Source organism: Sphaerodactylus townsendi, linkage group LG06 (genome assembly GCF_021028975.2).
Source record: "Sphaerodactylus townsendi isolate TG3544 linkage group LG06, MPM_Stown_v2.3, whole genome shotgun sequence".
NCBI classification, from domain to species: Eukaryota; Metazoa; Chordata; class Lepidosauria; order Squamata; family Sphaerodactylidae; genus Sphaerodactylus; species Sphaerodactylus townsendi.
In genome coordinates, this window is record NC_059430.1 from 72,555,089 (window position 1) to 72,575,435 (window position 20,347).

Below are 20,347 nucleotides of genomic sequence, written 5' to 3' on the forward strand. Positions count from 1 at the left end.
TCCAAGTTAAGGATATAGATGCATTTATAAAATGTGATGATTATGAACCCAAGAATCTGACCCATTCATCTAACAAACACTCAATCTGGGCTACAATTGAGTTCATCTATGTAGCTTTGCATTTTCAATGCACAAAATTTTAAAAAAGAGAAACAGGGACTTTCATGCAATGGCCAGGTAATAATGAATGTGTTACTGTAGATCTATGAGTGAAATGGCAGACATAAGCACTGCCACAAGAAGAAAATGTGCTTGTGAGACCTTGTGTACTGGCAGGAGGTCAGAGAATCATCCTACAACATGCTTGGCGAACTGGGCAAAATGGTGGGCAGGCAGAATCATCCTGAAATTGCAGACAACAGCAGAAATGAAAGTAAAAAGGTAAAAGAGTGGAAGGGAGGAGGGAATCGGGTGGTGTGTGGGAAAAATAAATTATCTTCTGCCTGTTCTATTCACACGGTGGCATCTTCAAGTCAGATTTTTAAAAAAAGATCACTACTTTAGCGATTTTTGAAAAACCCGGTTTGAAAGAAATAGAATGGGCTGAAGTTGTTTTGGAGAAGATAACTGTGCAAAAAATAATGTGCTCAGCCTGTTATATTTATGCTGTGTGGAATCTACCAGTGACAAACAAAAGTATAGGAATTATCAATGCATTTGGAGATTAGTTGTACCCAAAATATACATGATATGAAATAGGCATGGGTAGTTTATGCCATTTTTACAGCCCAGTCCACAGGCAATGGTGACCAGGAGCAGCACCATCTCCACAGAGGGCTTTCAGGTGGCATGGGGAGGCAGCAAAAAGAAAAAAAATCCCAGCCACCTGCAAGTCTTCCATAGGGCTTAATGGAATTATGCCACCCAAAGTTGAAAGCTCTGGCTGTGGCATTCCTAGCTCAAAATCCCAGGTGGAAGCTGACTAAAGTCAGCTCCATCCCTGGAAATGCCCTGGCCCACCCCAACCTGCACTGGTTTGTGATTGGACACCAGCGTTGCTTCATGCCGGTGCTCACTTCTTGGTTTTGCCACCATGGAGCTGTGAGGTGCCTGGCCACCAGCATCTTTGCCCTCTACATTGGGTGGGGTGCCCCTTACACTGGCAGAGGGGGCAAATGAGTCAGTGCAGCCCAGTGCTGCTACTATAACCTATTCACCCCCTCCCCAATCTGGATTGGACTGCCCAAGTAATGGGAAGAAGTAGTCATATGATTTTCAGTGAACCACAATCAGGCCTAACGAGCTACATATCCTGTATTACATTTTTTAGATTAAAGTAAAATGTTTCATCTTCCTGCACAGGTTGCAGAAATAACTAAAGTTTTGATTTAATAAGATGCAAATTTTGTGAGTATGCAATAGTTTTCATGTCTGAAATACAGTGAAGAGTGTTTCCATTCCTTAAGAACATGGGATTAACTCTGTTTATATAATCATGTATAGTGTCAACAGGTACCAAATTCTTTATCCTCCCTAAGAACTAAACCATCATTTTCAAGTGACAGCCCAGGATCTCTAGAAAAAACATTTTGGATTGCTCTAAATGTAAAGGTAAATAGAATACTGTGTTGTGTTTAACAACTGTCTTAGTACTCTCTCTCTGTGTGTGTGTGTGTGTGTGTGTGTGTGTGTTTATGTGTGCACGCGTGTGTGTGAGGTGACTTGAAGAAAAGTTCAGGTAATACTTATCATATTTATTTATTTATTTAGAATATTTCTATGCTACCTCTTCAGAGTCCTACTTGAGGTAGCTTTCTATTACAAATCACATTAAAACACAAGTATTCGGACATAAAATCACATAAAACTATCCATAAAGAACATTAATATGTAAAACCAGTAATTAAAAGCCTGGGTAAAAGGATGTGTTTTAGCCTGGTGCCTTAAAAAAGGAAAGTATGTGGCAGGTGAGCTTCAAGGGGGAGGGTGGTTCAAAGGTAAGGTGCCACCACTGAAAATACCCTGTCTTTAGTTACTACCCACCTCACCTCTGAAGGCCGGAAAATAGACAGCAGGGTAGGTAGATCTCAACTAATGTGCTGGATCGTATGGGAGAAGGAAGTCTTTCAGATAGTATTTGAATACTAGGACCATATTGTTCCTTTTAAAATATCTCTGTGGAGTCTTATGGTTCTTATTCAGTGCACAGACTCCCTGTGTTCAAAATATGTCATATCTGAATGTTTGAAAATCCTGAATTTCACAACATTTGGAATTGAGAGTACCAGTCTAAGCAGAGCTATGTCCTCCAAACCCATTTAAATCAATGCACTTAGAAGAATATAATTGTATTTAGGATTAAACAGAATTGCAGAGACTAATTCATTTATTTATACTATGCTTTGGGAGCCAAAACAAGTCCCATCATGATCAACCCCTCCACTTTATCCTCGCAATAAGCCTATGCAGTAGGTGTGTGCGCGCGAGTGACTGATCCAGGGTCACCTAAATCTCTAGGAGTTTCCCAACCTGGAGCTGGCAACCTTACCGCGCCCCTCCCCCAATCTCCCTTTGGAGGCTATGAGGGACCTGGCATCTTTAGAGTGGAGATTCAAACCTGGATTTTCCATATTCTAGTGCAGTGGTGGTGAGCCAATGGCACTCCAGATGTTCATGGACTAAAATTCCCATCAGCCCCTACCAGCATGGCCAATTGGTTGTAGTCCATGAACATCTGGAGTGCCATAGGTTCGCCACCATGGTCCTAGTTTGACACTGTAATCACAAAACCATGCTGGCTCTCACTAAGACAGATTCCGCATGGATCAAAAACAGCGGTGTGAAAACAGTGTGAAAACGGTGTAAACCCTTTTCACGCCGCTGTTTTTGGCCCCTGCGGAATCCGCTTAACAGTGCAAATCGAAAGATAATTCATTTCAATGGGCTTAAACTGGAGTAACTGCATAGGGTTGTGCTGAGAATCCTGTTTCCAAAAGTAGCCAACTGTTTGCCTCTTGGAAGCTCATTGGCAGAAAATTAAGAGCTTTTAATGTGCTGCTATTCCTCAGAAACTGGCAACATTTAACCATAATGGTAAATAACTTTTGTTGGATCTACATGTATAAATTTCTTTAGTCACCTTTTGAAGCCATCCAAAATAGTAAGCCATCCCATATCATGTGACAGTCGACTCATGTAGCAGTGAATTCCATTCTAAACTATTTGTTGTGTGAATAAATATTGCATTTTATGTGTCCTGAATCAATTTAATTGGATGACACTGAATTCTAATGTTAAGGGAGAGTGCAACTGTAAAGATTGTGGAAGCCATGGAAAATGAAGATATTTACACTTTTAAATTCAATAAATATGCCAAATGGTACAATTTTATATGATGGTTGTTATAATTGTTAAATTTTATATTGTTAAATAAGCAAAAGAAGTCCAAGTTTGACAAGAAATTAAGCATTTCAGCCATACATTTCAGTCCTTCCTAAAACTACCATTTTCCTCATAGTTTTAGATTTAATTTTGAGAAATTTAGATTTAGTTTTGAGGGTAGTTTTGTTAACTCTCCAAATCCAGTCTTCCAGAAACTTTTCAGGAATTTTTTTTGCAGAATTAAACACAACAATTCTCTTCTAGTCTTGCATACAATTTCTCAGGGTGTGTTATCATACAGTGTGCCTTTTAATGTAACCATTCTTTTGTTTTGGCCTGACTCTAGAGAACAGTGATACTTAGGTATGCCAACCCATGTGTACATTGGTCTTGTGTTTGTTGAATAGCATCTTTCTCCTTTAAACCGAAGCACCTTTGAAACAGAGAGAACTTTCTAAAGCAATTTACATGCCAAATAGTCCATTACTAAATGGGGGAGAGGTCAGGAATCCCACTGGGCATACCCAATTTCATTGGTGCGCCTAAAGTAGCTCTTTGAATCACAGCCATAATAAGGGTTGTGAAATCAACCACATTTTCTTGGAAATCCATTCATTAAATTTTCAGGGGTGTGTGTGTGTGTGTGTGTGTGTGTGTGTGTGTGTGTGTATGCATTAAAATGGTTTAAATAAGTAAATGAAATAAACTTCCACTGATATCGTTCAGATATTTTTACATACTACATCACATATGTGAAGTAAGATTTGCATAATAGTTATCCTTTACAAATAAAATGTAGATGCACTGTTTTTTTAGTCATAGAACACCATATTACATTGTTATATATGATGCTTTGGGAGAGAAGACAGCATGGGATGTCTGATCCTGTCAGATCTCAGAAACTAAACAGGGTAAGTACTTAGGAGGTAGACCACTTCTGCTTCTCGTTTGGCTGGGGTTTCCACAAGTCTGCTGTGACTGGATGACACTTCACACACACACACACACACACACACACACACACACACACACACACAGAGAGAGAGAGAGAGAGAGAGAGAGAGAGAGAACCTTTGTAGCTGACAATATCGGGGATGTTGCCCATCTGCTAAACTGGACTAGTAATAAAAACATTAAGGCCCTAGTGATTAACAATGGGTTAACTGGGCAGATCATATGCTTAAATGTATATCTCCCAGTCTATGGAAGAGATCCATCAGTAAATCATCAAACATGGAAACTGCTGAATGAGCTTTTAGAAAAGGCTGGGGACAAGTACCCAGAGGCTGAAATATTGCTCTTGGGAGACTTTAATGCTAGAGTGGGTCAAGGTATTGACAGTTCCAAACAGTCAAAGTTCCTTGGGGTAGAAGTAGTACCTTCCCTGGACCTCAAGTGATCAAGTTTTTAATAAAGGATGTGCATTTTTAATATGCCTTATGTTATATTTTGGTTTGGTATTCCTTAATGGGACTGAATACGATAGAGCTAAAGGTGCATTTACACTTCTGAATAGTGGTGAGATACTAAACTTAGGCCCCTTCCGCACACGCAGAATAATGCACTTTCAATTCACTTCCAATGCACTTAGCAGCTGTGGAGAATAGCAAAATCCACTTGCAAATGATTGTGGAAGTGGATTGAAAGTGCATTATTTTGCTTGTGCAGAAACAGCGGTGCCCTTATTTAGAAGTATTAGTGATTATGTTGCCCTGTATTTAACTACAGATAAGGCACTGGTGATCTAACAAAAATCTTGGGCCGTTTCCGCACGGCCACCTCGCGCCCCCACGCTGGCAAGAGTTCTGGCGGCGTGGGGGCGGAAGCCCCCGCAGGAGAGGCGGCTCCGCACGGAGCCGCCTCTTCCCGCTCCTCCGTCCGACTCACGATGTCCTCGTCGTCGCCTGCTGGCCGTCTAAGCCCCGCCCACGCTGCCCTCCGACCCCTGGAGGTCGGAGGACAGTGTGGGCGGGGCTGCGACGGCCAGCAGGCGACGACGAGGACATCATGAGTCGGACGGAGGAGGGAGACAGCGTCTTCCTGGCGGCCTTTAAAGGGTTGTTGTTTAGGGCGGCCTGACGCCGCCCTGGTGGAAGGGAAGCGGAGTCAGGTCGCCGCTGCTGAGTTGCAGCAGCGGCGCCTGTGCGAACGGCGGCCTGGGGGCGACGTTTTTACCGCCCCCAGGCCGTCGTTTATGGGCCGTGCGGAAACGGCCTTGGTTTGATCGTGACGGTAAAATAAAAAAGAAAGTGCTTCAGTCTATACAGGCCAAACTCAGATATCATTATAGAAGTGTGGTTCGACAACTTCTTACACAAGCCAGGACAGAATACAAACAACTAATTAAAGAAAAAAAGATCGCATTTAATAATGCACAGTGGGAAGAAATAAGGTAGGCAATGGTGTGCAAGCAGGAAAAGAGGTTCTGGCAGTTGATAGAATGGGGCACAAGGGATATGCCTTCAGTGGACAATACAGTAATTCCAACAGAAAGATGGCACAGTTTTATAACAGTGAAGTAATTGAATTGGGGGATTATCAGGTAAAGGAATTAGAATCATTCCCCGCGTGAGGCCCAGTTCAAATGGCTGAATGTGGAAAACTGATTGGTTCCCTTTGTTCAGGCAAGGCACCGGGGGAAGACCACCTGCTTCCAGAAGCTATAAAAACAAATGTACGATGGTGGTTGCTGATCTTAGCCAGATTATTTACTGATATAGATGCATAATGTAAAATTCCTGATAACTGGAAACAGAGCATAATTGTGCCCATTTTCAAAAAGGGGCAAAAGACCCTTCTAATCAATTATAGACCTATTAGTCTGTTAGATGTAGTCTAAAAACTATACACAAAGCATCTTCTTACCAAATTCAATGTCTGGCCAGAAGAATCCAGGATACTTAATGATATGCAAGCTGGATTTCGGAAAAACCATAATACTACTGATCTTTGTTTAACACTAATGACTTTGATTCAAAGTATGGCATCCAGCAAAGTGGAAGACTCTATGTAGCATCTGTTGATCTTACCTCAGCTTTTGATTCCATAGAGAGATCAATTCTTTGGAATAAATTAGATAAGACTATCATTGACGGAAAACTTTAAAATAGTGAGAGACCTACACACAGGGATTTCTGCAAGAGTTAGAGTGGGAAACAGAAGGGGGGCAAACAGAGTTGCTTACTCTCCCCTTTCTTGTTCAGTTTTTATATAAACTATTGTGTTTCTGTTTTGAATACATCTGAACACTTCCCACCACCCCTGGAAGGTAAAAGAATACCGGTACTTTTATATGCCAGTGATATGGTTATTTTGTCATTCACAAAAGTGGGCCTGCATAGGATGCTTGGGAGTTTGGCAAATTATTGTGAAAAGAAGAAACTAAAAATAAACCACAACAAAACTAAAGTTGTAGTTTTTAGAAACTCCAAAGTGAAACATAGATGGGCCATATCTGGTCATAAAATAGAACAATGTCCTGCTTATAACAACTTAGGTATAAATTTTCACTCTAATCTTTCATGGAGGGAACATTTTAAAATAAACACCATCAAGGCAAAATGTACTATTGGCATACTGTTAAATTTTTCTACCTAAAGGGAGGTCAAATGGTGGCTCCAATACTAAAAGTATTTTTAAGTAAAGTGATAGCACAGTAGCTGTATGGGGCAGAAATATGGGGCTGGAAGGCAAGCGTAGCAAGCCAATTAGAAATCATTCAAAATAACTTCCTCAGAAAACTCCTGGGACTCCCACGAGCCACCCCTGCCCCCCTGATGCGAATGCTGGTCTCCCAGCAATAGCCACAATACACCCAGTGGTGGGATCCAAAAATTTTAGTAACAGGTTCCCATGGTGGTGGGATTGAAACTGTGGTGTAGCGCCAATGGGGCTGGGCGGGGCACGATGGGGGCGTGGCCAGGCATTCCAGGAGCGGGGCATTCCTGGGCGGGGCTGTGGCAAGGATGCAACTGCTGTGCCTGTCCTCGGGCGGGAAACGAATGCACACAGACGCAGGCTGCCACACACGCCGGTGCACCTCCTGCTAGACTGCTTCAAGTTCTGCGCGCTACTGCTGAGAGGAGGGGCGTAACTAAGGCAAAAATCACGTGGCAAAATCACCAATTAGTAACCCCCTCTCGGCACACACAAATAATTAGTAACCTACTCTCGGGAACCTGTGAGAACCTGCTGGATCCCACCTCTGAATACACCTCATGATTTTGTTATATTATAAAAGGCTTAGGGGCATGACTGAGAATTTGCTGGTAAAAGATACCTACGAGTACATGGAAAGGACTGGCAAATGGAGGGATCTTTTGCTTTCTCTCCTAAAACTTTATGAGATCCTCTCAGTCATGGAAATCAAGATTTGGAAGGTAAGCCAAATTCATGAATGGATACTTAATAGAGACACTTCATGACAAACAGAGAGTGGCCCTCACAAAATTCGCACCCTGCATCCCCAATATTAAAATAAATAAAAGTTATGCGTGATACCTTTTGGATTTAACTTAAGAAAGCGTTTACCAGCTTGCGCTTTCAGACTGTCCATACAGAGGTTCGCTACAGCATATATGATAAGCGGTCAAAATAATAGTTTTTATGTAAGTGTGAGTTGAATCAGGTGGAAGATATCCCCTGCTATCTCCTGAATGCCCTTTATATGAACATATCCAAGATAAATACCTTATAGGTATTTTGACAGACTTTAAAAGGGCAGAAGAGGACAAAGTAAATTATCTTCTGGCTGATGTGTTTCCAGCATGTACATTAAAAGTGGCCACTTTCACTTTCTGTCAGCACTAATAGAGAAGAAGATGGCCTCAGTGACTCTGAGTAAAGCCAAATTGTAGTATACAGTTTTTGGTATCTTAATCCTATTAGGTAGTGATTTTATTGTATATTTTGCACTTTTTGTAGTTTGTGTATACTGTTTTTTACACTTCCCATTAACAAGATAATATTAGGTAATAGGAAAGCTATGTTTAATGTATTACACAAAATTTAATAGGAATGAATGGGAGCTATAAATGGTAAGTTTTAGTCATAACTCTTTTAAATTGTAATTGCTATGTCTTGGCCTATTTTAACATTGAAGATTTTTATCCTTTGAATGTATAGTTTTGCAGGCATGGTTTATGTTTATGTCTATTAATGTATATTTTCTACACCGACTGTGATGGCCTATGGCTAATGCAATAAATGAACTGAACTATCTCTCACACACATACACACAGACACGTGATACTTTATATTATAAATTTTGACTTCAGGAATCATATTAGATAAGTCAAAGTTATTAGGAGTTTTTTTTTTAAATTTCCATGCCATATTACAAACTATTTCTGAAACTACTCCTATGCAGAAGTTGCTCTCCTTGGATGACGTACTACTTGATGAACTTCTCATTGTACCTTCCCTTAGATCAGTTTGTTCCATTGCAGGCATAATTAGGACATTTCCAGCAGCGGGGCCCATGTTGTGGAATTGGTTGCTGCTGCAAGGGGTGTTGAGGGGACCTACGTTGCAGACTTTTTAGAGGGTGTGCAAAGTTTTCTGTTTCAGAGAGCTTTTTGTGTAGGCTAATGAAGTTACTGCTGAAGGTTTTGTTGTGATTCTTGATATATGATTTTAGAGATTTAATTATGTGGTAATTTACTATCTTTTAAAAATTATATTTTTTTTGTTACTTGTGTTAAGCTACTTTAAAGTCCAAAAGCAATTATGGTATATATAATTTAAATAAATATGTTCAAATAAATAAATATTTTCATTTTCAAAAGTAGTTTGCTTCTGGCAAGGGCTTACTATTCAGAATGTCCAAGATCATCTTGTGTGCAAAATAACTGTTACTTGAGTCTTTAGATCTTTTTGGATTTTTGGTTCTTCATGTACTTTTGCCAAAATGTATTTCAACATTAATTTGAAAAAAATCACTATTATTTATTAGGTGGACAAAGCCTATTTTGAGAAAGGGTTATAGACAACGCCTGGAATTGTCAGATATTTATCAGATCCCTGCCGCAGATTCTGCAGATAATCTTTCAGAAAAATTAGAAAGGTATGTACTAGTATTATGCTGTATTTTGAAGAACAGACACAGAATTTCAACTTAATGGGTATAACAAATAGTTTAATACAAGACAGATGGTAAAACTTGTTTTTCATCTGAAAATATTTTTTTCAGGAACTTCCAGTCTAATCTTCTCCATTGTTACTCTGAAGTAAAAATCTATTTTTTTCAATGGAGTTCCTCCCAAGTAATTTTGTATGGGATTGATTTCAGCAGAATTTGTGTTAACTCCACTGTATACAAAGTTTGCAGCTCAGAGCCGTTTATATTACATACTATTTAATTATACCAAGTAATTGCAAAGGAAGTGTATTTTATAATTCAAATATTAAAAGAGTAAATTGATGAAAGATTTTTATGTGTGTATGTTAAATCTGGGTTGACATTTTCTCTAGGTTGTTAAATCATACCATCAAAAAGTATATTCAGCAGTAGCTGACATGGTGTATTCAGTACATTGAAAAAGTCACAAAATAGAATTGTTTAGAATAGCCTGTCTTTGTTTTATTCTGGCTGAGGACTGGAATCTCTCCAAAACCTTTATTTGCCTATTATTTGTGTATTGGTCTTAAGAAGTACAGCAGGTTTCTTTAAAACATACAGTGTGACCTTTTTAATGAATTAACTCCCTGCAGAGTGATATATGGCTGGGTATTTAAGTCTGCCAAATATGCGACTGAACTACACTTGAACTTTTATTGAGCTATCAAGTCATTGAGAATCAGATTTTTGGGGTCTTTGCAAAGCCTTCATTTCATTAGTCACCTTAGCTAAATCTCCTTGGATATCTTTGAGTGAACTGAACTATGCTAAAATCTCAGAGTTTTGTATTTGGTCACACTGGTCTTTTTTCTCTCCAGAGAATGGGATAGAGAATTGGCTTCAAAGAAAAAACCCAGACTCATCAGTGCTCTTAAAAGATGTTTCTTCTGGAGATTTATGTTCTATGGAATACTACTATATTTAGGGGTAAGATTTGCTCTCAGTAAACTTTGCTTTCAGTAAACTTATTGGTTTGCTATATTTTGTACCACTATTGGACTTCAGGTAAGCAAAATATTTTTTTAATTAGAGCACACTGTGTTGTAATGATATATTGATATTGCACTGTCCTTATGCAGCATAAAAGTGCTAGACTATCTTCCATTCCACATGTCAGGTACATAGCCTGTTTCCAATTCTACCAGATATCTAGAATGGGTAGCATACACCCAAAGTGCTACTAATGCATGTTCAAATTGCATAATTGACACCCTGACTGAAAGGGCAGGCAGGTGTGGGTAAAATCCTGTCTGTGAGAGAGGATCTAAGCTAGTGGCTAGTCAGTAAAAGCCTGTTTGTGCCTCAAAGCACTAAACTAAAATTCAGATCACACTCTGAAGCCATAACCAGCTTTCTCATCTATCTGGAGACCTGTGCTGCTGATCTGTTCTTTGATACCAACTTGTAAATAAATCAGCCTTCTTTATAATTCCTGCCTCAGTGGTCTTTTAAGTTCTTCTGGTTCATCACAAAACTTACTTTATGGCAGAGAACCCAAAGTTTTTATACTTGCTTAAAAACAGCTAAAATGAAGGTTTACAATTATAACAAACTTGGTTCCCCAAAATAATGGAATGCTGTGTGGGTCCCGTTAGTCGGTAGAAAAGGCCTGTCACGACATCCTATTCAAATGTTATATTGGAGTGTGGATATCTAGAATGCTCAGAACATCAGGACAGAGTAATAAGCAAGGTGCTTTTTTGCTGCCACTTTGTTTATAGGGAACAGGCAGGCAGAAATTTAATCAGATTTAGACCTTGTGCTTCTTTAAGCAGCAAAACTAGATCATCATCTCTTAGTGCTTGTTTTTTATGCTAAATGACTGTGGCTTAGAACAGATGGTTGTGCAACCAACCAGGGGAGAGGTGATCCTAGATCTAATTCTAAGTGGCACCCAGGATCTGGTGCAGGAAGTCAGTGTTGTTGAGCCGATAGGGAACAGCGACCACAATGCTGTCAGATTCAGTATCTCTGCATGCGAACAAGTGACAACTACTAATGTAGTTACATTCGCCTTCAGAAAGGGGAATTTCTCAAAGATGAGGGGGATAGTGTGCAGGAAGCTGAAAGGGAAAATTAAGAGAGTCAAAACTGTCCAGGATGCTTGGAGGTTATTTAAAAACATAGTAATAACAGCTCAGCTGGAATGTGTTCCGCAGGTTAGGAAAGGCAGCACCCAGTCCAAAAGAAAGCCACCATGGTTAACAAGATAGGTTGAGGAAATTATCAGAAAAAAGAAAATGTCTTTTAGAAAATGGAAGTCCAGATTGACTGATGAAGAATATGAGAGGGAACACAAATGGTGGCAAAAGAGAAGCAAGTTAGCTGTAAGGGAGGCAAAAAAGGATTATGAGGAACGCATGGCTGCGAACATCAAGATCAGCAACAAACAGTTCTTCAAGTATATCAAAAGTAGGAAGCCAGCTAGGGAAGCGGTAGGCCTGTTAGGTGACACAGGAGCAAAGGGTGTGCTAAACGATGACAGGGAGATTGCAGAGAAGCTGAATGAATTCTTTGCATCTGTCTTCACCCAAGAGGAAGTTAGGAAAATTCCTGCACCTGAACCATGCTTCTTGGGAGGCGAATCCGAGGAACTAGTGAAGATAGTGGTAGACAAGGAAGAAGTTCTGGCAGCCATTGATAAACTAAATGCTACCAAATCCCCTGGCCCAGATTGCATTCACCCAAGAGTTCTTAAAGAGCTCAAACATGAAATTGCTGATCTTTAATATGCACTTTAATATGCAACTTATCCCTGAAATCAGGCTCTATCCCTGAAGACTGGAAGATGGCCAACGTCACACCAATTTTTAAGAAAGGATCTAGGGGGCACCCGGGAAATTACAGGCCAGTCAGTTTGACATCTGTTCCTGGTAAATTAGTAGAATCTATCATTAAAGATAAAATTATAAAACATGTAGAAAAGCAAGACCTGCTGAGAAAGAGTCAGCATGGCTTTTGCAGAGGCAAATCCTGTCTTACAAACTTACTAGAGTTCTGTGAGGGTGTAAACAGGCATGTGGATAAGGGGGAACCAGTGGACATTGTCTACTTGGATTTCCAAAAGGCTTTTGACAAAGTTCCTCACCAGAGACTGTTGAGAAAACTCAGCAATGAAGGAATAAGAGGGGAAGTCCTCCTATGGATTAAAAACTGGTTAAGAAACAGGAAACAAAGAGTGGGTGTAAATGGGAAGTTCTCACAATGGAGAGATGTCGGGAGTGGTGTCCCCCAGGGATCCGTTTTGGGACCAGTGCTCTTTAACCTATTCATAAATGACCTGGAAGTAGGGGTGGGTAGCGTGGTGGCCAAGTTTGCAGATGATACCAAATTATGTAGGGTGGTGAGAATCACAAAGGATTGCGAAGAGCTCCAAGCGGACCTTGATAAATTAGGTGAGTGGGCTAAGAAATGGCAAATGCAGTTCAATGTAGCAAAATGCAAAGTGATGCACATAGGGGCAAAAAAATCCAGACTTCACATACAAGCTACAAGGGTCAGAGCTATCAGTCACAGACCAGGAAAGGGATTTGGGCGTCTTAGTTGATAGTTCCATGGGAATGTCAACTCAATGCATGGCAGCTGTGAAAAAGGCAAACTCTATGCTGGGGATCATTAGAAAAGGAATTGATAATAAAACTGCAAAGATTGTCATGCCCTTATACAAAGCAGTGGTGCGACAGCACTTGGAGTACTGTGTCCAGTTCTGGTTGCCGCATCTCAAAAAGGATGATTGAGGGACTGGAGCACCTTCCCTATGAGGAGAGGTTGCAGCGTTTGGGACTCTTTAGTTTGGAGAGGAGACGTCTGAGGGGGGATATGATTGAAGTCTATAAAATTATGCATGGGGTAGAAAATGTTGACAGAGATAAATTTTTCTCTCTTTCTCACAATACTAGAACCAGGGGGCATTCATTGAAAATGCTGGGGAGGAGAATTAGGACTAATAAAAGGAAACACTTCTTCACGCAATGTGTGATTGGTGTTTGGAATATTCTGCCACAGGAGGTGGTGATGGCCACTAACCTGGATAGCTTTAAAAGGGGCTTGGACAGATTTATGGAGGAGAAGTCGATTTATGGCTACCAATCTTGATCCTCTTTGATCTGAGATTGCAAATGCCTTAACAGACCAGGTGATCGGGAGCAACAGCCACAGAAGGCCATTGCTTTCACATCCTGCATGTGAGCTCCCAAGGGCACCTGGTGGGCACTGCGAGTAGCAGAGAGCTGGACTAGATGGACTCTGGTCTGATCCAGCTGGCTTGTTCTTATGTTCTTATGTTCTTTTAAGATATCTCCAGAGACAACCTAACCTAATATTAATAGAAGAACTGACAAGAGAGCGTTGATTAGGTTACCAACCTGAGAATAGGTCATTATACAGTGTTATTTTAAATGGAGCACAGATAGTGGACATCACTAATTCTGTTATGAAATCATGATCTCGGTCATTAGTACTTGCTACATTCTTAATTGCTTAAGAAGTCACAGTATATGCAATAAATCAAGGTATCTGAAGTGGCTTTGTTGTAAGCATATTCTGCTATGCTTTGTAGTAATGGTCATGTTAAGCATAGCAGACAACAGCTGATTCTGGAAAATGGGAGTTGATTTTTGTTTAGGCCTTGCTCCACTGAAACCAAAATTCCTTCTTTAGAAGGCACAAGAAGTATCTTGCTTAGCTCCTGCTCTGATTCTTTGCCCACAAACACACTTTGAAAACAATAGTGCCCTTTTCAGTTCCAGCTTCTGCATCCCCCTTTTCCTTTGTGTACCCATCCAAGGTGGGTAGAAACTCTTCTTCTGAATTGGTTATTGTGATATAATTTGATCAGTAACTTTGTTATTGGTGGTGGGGGAACTATTGTCAGGTCACAACCAACTTATGGTGACCCTGTTAGGTCAAGGCAGGGGATGAACAGAGATGGGTTGCCATTGATTACCTCTGTGTAGCAACCCTGGACTTCCCTGGTAAGGAACCATCCAAGTTCTAATTGGAGCTGAATCTGCTTAGCTTCCAAGATCTGAAGAAACTGGGCTAGCCTGGGGCATCCAGATCTAGGGGAGGAAATCTTCCTAAGCTGGTGGTTGTGATTCAGTTTCATCAGTTCATTCAGCTTTGTTAGCACATAACATAAATGATCATGGTTCTCTAAATAGTGATATTTGTCATAAGTATAATCATGCTATGTTTATGTGAACAAAGACAAACAATGCCAGGTAATTCTGTAAAGGAGCACATGCCCTTCTATTGCTATACACTTTTTATTTACAGTCCACTTGGTCAAGAGTTTCTGTCTGGTGGTAGCAGCTGTTGGTTATGATGAATAATACAATCATCTGAGCCCTGTAAACAGGACATATTGGTGTACACAGCCAACATACATAGAGTCAGGATCACTCATTGTTCCCCCTCACAGGGACAGATTGTATGTACACACAGTTTGTAGGAGCTGGTGTAGAGCTGGTGTAGGTGCACTGGAAAGAATGTGGCTGATGAGCTTAGATGGGGGTGAAGATAGTACTAGCATTTTCTCTGGACAGTTGTTTTCCAGCGCTATTTAAGTGGTACTATCATCAGTCCACTTGGCTTTGTGCCCTATGGTAGTACAATTCTTCTGTCTTCTCAGTGGCCTTTCCCACTCAGCAGAAATATAACATCTTGAGGACATTATAAAAAGCATTTTTGGGGAAGAAGTTCACACAGCTTTCTCCCCAAAAATGTCTTTAGAACGTTTTATTTCTTTCAACACAGGAATTGTTTTTCAAAAATTGCTAAACTAGTGATCTTTTTTTCCCCTGAAGATGGGTTGAAGACATCTCCTGGTTGGCTTTGCAAACAAAAGCAGCCAAAAGATGTTTTATTTCTCTGCTCCTTCCTCCTCTCCCCAGCACTTACTTTTATTTTCAGTTGCACCTGTAATTTTGTGTGCTGCTGCAGAGATTCTCCTGCCTTTGACATTAGGTGAAGGTTTTCCACAGAGGTTTTCTCTGCTTGCAGGTCATCTGCGCACGGTTTCACTGTAAAAAATACAAGAATAAAGTTGTTTTGAAGAGAAAGAAGAGTTGGATTTATATCCCCCCTTTCTCTCCTATAGGAGACTCAATATTAATTTCATTTTTTTCTTTTAGAGTTGGTAAATGAAGTCTACTTGTGCATTCCTGAAACTGTTATAAATCACTTTGCTACAATAATCTAAGAACATACTTGGTATCTCCATATGGTATACACAACAAACACCAGCAAATGTAGCAGTCCCTTTGCTGTGCCATAATTTATAAATATCAGAAGAGATGTAAGATATGTTTCCCTTTTCCTTGAATCTCACAAAAATGAAAAGCAGTATTCATTTTTTTGCTTTACTGCTTGCTCTCAGAATTGGATAGACTTATCATGTCTGCTCAATTCTCTTTTTAATTATTCTTCTATAAATATTACTCCCTGTATACTAAAAACATGATTGTGTTGGTTAAACATGAGCCTGCTGTATTTGTATTTTTACAAAATTATATGTAATCATGTAAGAGATGTGAGTACTTAAAACAGGAACTATATAATTCAGCGTGAGAAGGTTTAGACCATTTGTGAAAATGGTGTATGAATAGTAAATCCATCAATTGTCCTATTAGGAAATGATTACACAAAATAATGAAAGAGCTTTCAGTATCGCTGTCCTGAGGTCATTTAAAGGAGAGAAGACAAAGGACTGTCATGACCCAATATGTTTCAGGTTCAAACTAAATGTGATGTAGGAGATTCAATTTTTGGATCCGCCAACCTTTTTTTCTTTTAAGCTGTAAAGAAGTGCAAGATTTGATAGGAGCAGCAGAGCTGGGTATTTAACTCTTGTATGCAGTCCTCTTTGCAGATCACAGAGTGTTCAGGTTGGACTGGAATCTTCACTGTATGTTCTTTGTGGCTTTCAGATGTGAGTTGTGGGTTCTCTTCAGCTCCCGCATGTATGGTGCCTGTGGGTTTCCCCATGGGCCATATTGTGTTGTAATGATTATAGTGCTGGACTAAGATGTCCAAGGTTTAAATCTTAAGCTGCCATGACCCTCATTGGGCCACCTTGGGCCAGTCATTCTCTACTCAGCCTAACCTACCACACAGGACTGTTGTGAGGATAGAGTGGTGAAGAAGAACTATATATATGACCCTGAATTCCTAAAAAGAAGAGGGAGATAAAAGTGTGATGGAAAGATACAAGCTGCTATAGTTCTGCAGAAAGGAAAAATGAGCCAGAGCTGCTTGGGGGGAATTCATACAACTGGGGGGAAAGTATTGAGAGAAAGGTTAAATGCCCCAGTGTTACCACTCTGATCACATTTGGAGTATCCTGCATTTCTGTTAAAGTAAATAAAAACATCAACTGATCTAATCATGGAGATCCTGAATCACATTTAATTTGTTCTATCATGAAGCTCTATAATTCCTTTTCATCCTGGGACTGATCAAAGATATTGTTAAGGAAAACGAAACCTTGGATTTGACAAGCTTTTCCACTTTACTAGTGAAAAAGGAAGAAAACAGTCGCCTTTCACCACAATTTTGGGACTTGTGTGCAGAAAAGTGCACATGTAGAGTGACTGGACTAAGGAGGGAGACCATGAAAAAGCTGTTTGGATCCATTCTAAAAGCTTTACCTTGCTTTTCTAGTGTGCAGTTTTCTGCAATTTAGTTCTTTCCAATAGCTTGTTTCCAGTGACTTTTAAAGCATACAGTGAATCTCTTTTCCCAAACGTATTTGGACCATCCTGAGCTGAAGATAGGAATGATTATTTACTGGCAACTTGTTCAGAAAATCTGGTCCTCACAGGCCACAGAGAGTACCAGGGGTTCAACTGACCTGCTACCAGTCTGAATTGTAGAGATGGAGGAAGGGAATCACAGGCTGTGCATAAGTGGCATAGTCCACATGCAAGGAAGGGAGAGTAGGAAACACTAACTTTGATTGCAGCTGGGGTTTTTTTTACAACAATTCCTGCATTTCCTGTTTAGCACAAAGGTAACCTATGAGAAGCCTGGAGAAGCTCATGAAAATTTATAAACAAAAATGCATTTATGGGAATTTTGAGATTTTGAGAAAAACAGCTAGGTTTTGAAAAATGAATGTGGTTCATTATCAGGAAATTGAGACCAAACAGGCTTTCTTTTTTAAAAAAGCTAATTAGTAGACCCATGTGGATACTCTGAAGATCATGGAATGATTGGCAGTGAAGGTAGTGTTTAACCCTTTCCCCCCATGCCTCTTTAATAATTTAAATATTTCACTCTGAAAGAAAAAGACAAATAAAACTGATGTTTTTCCAACCTATTAAGCAAACAACAGCTATTTAAATTATTACAGATGTATGGAAAGAAAGGGTTAAATTCTCACTCTTTTAACAGCCTCTTCCTAATCTTTATACCAATTGTGAGGTGCTAATTAGCTTTTAATTAACTGCAAGATATTCTAGTCACTGATCTCTGGTGTCATATCCAGTTTAAATATTAGTTAACTGATATTTTTCTTTCATCTTGGAAAATGCTTTCTTCTGTCACCTTGTTTACATCTGTTCACTCTTTTGTTATACAGGACTTACAGTATGTAATGGATTTGGACAGGTTTTGCAGCAAAGGGAGGGTTTTGGGTTTGGGTTTTTTTTTCATATGTCTGGCATGGTCTTTCTCTTGGGAGACAAGGAAGGAATAAGAATGTTCACGCAGCTCTAGCAATTAAACAAACTGTTGAGATCATTTGTAAGGTGGTAACGAAAGAAAAATGTGACTCAGTAGAGCCAGCGTGGTGTAGTGGTTGAGAGCTGGTGGATTCTAATCTGGAGAACTGGGTTTGATTCACACACCTGAGTGCCAAAGGCTTATCTGGTGAACTAGATGTGTTTCTGCACTCCTACATTCCTGCTGGGTGACCTTGGGCTAGTCACAGTTCTTCAGAACTCTCTCAGCCCCACCTACCTCACAAGGTGTCTGTTGTGGGAAGAGCAGAAATGTATCAAGGGAAAATGATGTCCAGGCACAACACCTCCTCTGGGCATTCCCATGCCCCCGCCCCCCTTCTGCTCAGGGGCGGGACATGTGGGAAGGGGGTGGGGAGTGGGGCTTGGACCAAGCCTTGCCCCTGCCTCTCTGTAGGCTGGCTCCTGCCTTCCCAGGGCCAGGGGAGGGCAAAAGTCAGCCGTGGGAGGGGCTTGGTGGTGGCGGGTGGTGGGGCTTGGGTGGGGCTTGGTGGTGGCGGGTGGCCCAGGCAGACTTCCCCATGTGACCAAAAGGCATGCGCCTGGGGACATGGGTGACCCCATGTTCCTATAGGTCATAGGCCTCTGGGGGAAAGGAGCTTGTAAACCTTACCTTGAGTCTCCTTCCAGGAGAAAGTAATACAGAGTGAAGTCTATTAGCAGAAATACAATAGATATTGCCACCAAAGAGGATGGTGATGATAGTTCTGTGTTTCCAAATCGCTGATTTATACCAAACAAGTTGTTGGCTCACTAGCATGGGGAATGGTTTAATTTCTTGCTTGCTATCTGGTGCAGAGGTGGGATCCAACCAGTTCTCACCACTTCTCTAGAAGTGGTTACTAATTTTTTCTGAGTGCCGAGAAGGGGTTACTAAAGCAACCTCCCTGCCCAATAGGGACTGGAGGTGCGTGTGCGGCGGCACCACTGTTTGAATCCCACCACCATCGGAACCTGTTATTAAAATTTTTGGATCCCACCACTGATCTGGTGTCATTCCTGTTTAAGAAAGCAGGAAATATTTCTTTGCAAATGCTTGACTACTGGCAGATAGCACAACAGGTTGTGGGAGGAAGTAGGGTGAATGCTGTACCTGCCTCCCCTCCAATTACAGAAAGGGCTGCTGCTAGGGTGGAAAAATTGGAGCAGACTGGCAATATAGACAGGCAGAAATTCAGATATGGAAGCAAATCCTACATGTATTTCCACCTGTGATATGCCAGGGAGCAGAGGTGTTCCTCCCATTGGGCAAAGTGATTAGCTGCCCAGGGCGCCACCTTGTGGTGGACGACAAAATTGCAGGTTTGTTTGTGGGGGATTTTGGATTTTCAGTGTTTTTTCTGTTTTTGGCCTGCAGGGGGTGCAGATTTTAGGCTAGCAGCACTAAAATTTCAGGAATTTTTTGGGATACTCTCCTGATGCTATCACCCAGGTTTTGTGAGGTTTGGTTTAGGGAGTCCAAAGTTATGGGAGTGCCTCCATCCCCCATTGTTTCCAGTGGGAGCTAATAGGAGATGGGGGCTACACCTTTGAGGATCCATAACTTTGGACTCCCTGAACCAAACTTCACCAAATCTGGGTGGTATCATCAGTAGGGTATCATGAAGACACTCTGAAATTTTGGTGCTGCTATCTTAATAATTGCACCCCTGACAACAGGCACCCCCTAAATTTCCCCAGATACTCTTTTTTAAATCCACTCCTTTCCTGCCAATGCTTGTTTTCTTTCTTTCTTTTATTCTCTCAATGCCTAATAAAGGTGGTGGTGGTGGTGGTGGTTGTTGTTATTATTATTATTGTTATTATTGTTGTTATTGTTATTATTAAATCCACCCCCTTCGGCATGGATTTAAAGGGAGAATCTGAGGTCCCCAGTTTTAACATTGAAAGGAATGCTGTTTCAGGGTGGGGGAGAATCCACCCCAAAATAGCATCACTTTCAATGTTGTTTAAACTGGGGACCCCAGATTATCCCTTTAAAGTGGATTTAAAAGGATAATCCGGGCTCCCTAGTTTAAACACCATTGAAAATGATGCTGTTTGGGGCTGGATTCCAGCATCACTTGTTTAAACTAGGGAGCCCAGATTCTCCTTTTAAATCCACCTTAAAGGGAGAATCTGGGGTCCCCAGTTTAAATAACATTTAAAGTGATTCTGCTTCCCTCAA

At 40.7% G+C, this 20,347-nt stretch overlaps 1 protein-coding gene across 1 annotated transcript in view; it reads left to right on the forward strand.

Annotated features, from left to right (window-relative positions):
• CFTR (CF transmembrane conductance regulator) overlaps positions 1 to 20,347 on the forward strand; it is a 116,011-nt gene that overhangs the window by 13,837 nt on the left and 81,827 nt on the right. The window contains exons 2-3 of the mRNA XM_048500629.1: positions 9,275 to 9,385; positions 10,258 to 10,366. Coding sequence (XP_048356586.1) covers positions 9,275 to 9,385; positions 10,258 to 10,366 — 220 coding nt within the window. The remainder of the gene's footprint in view (positions 1 to 9,274; positions 9,386 to 10,257; positions 10,367 to 20,347) is intronic.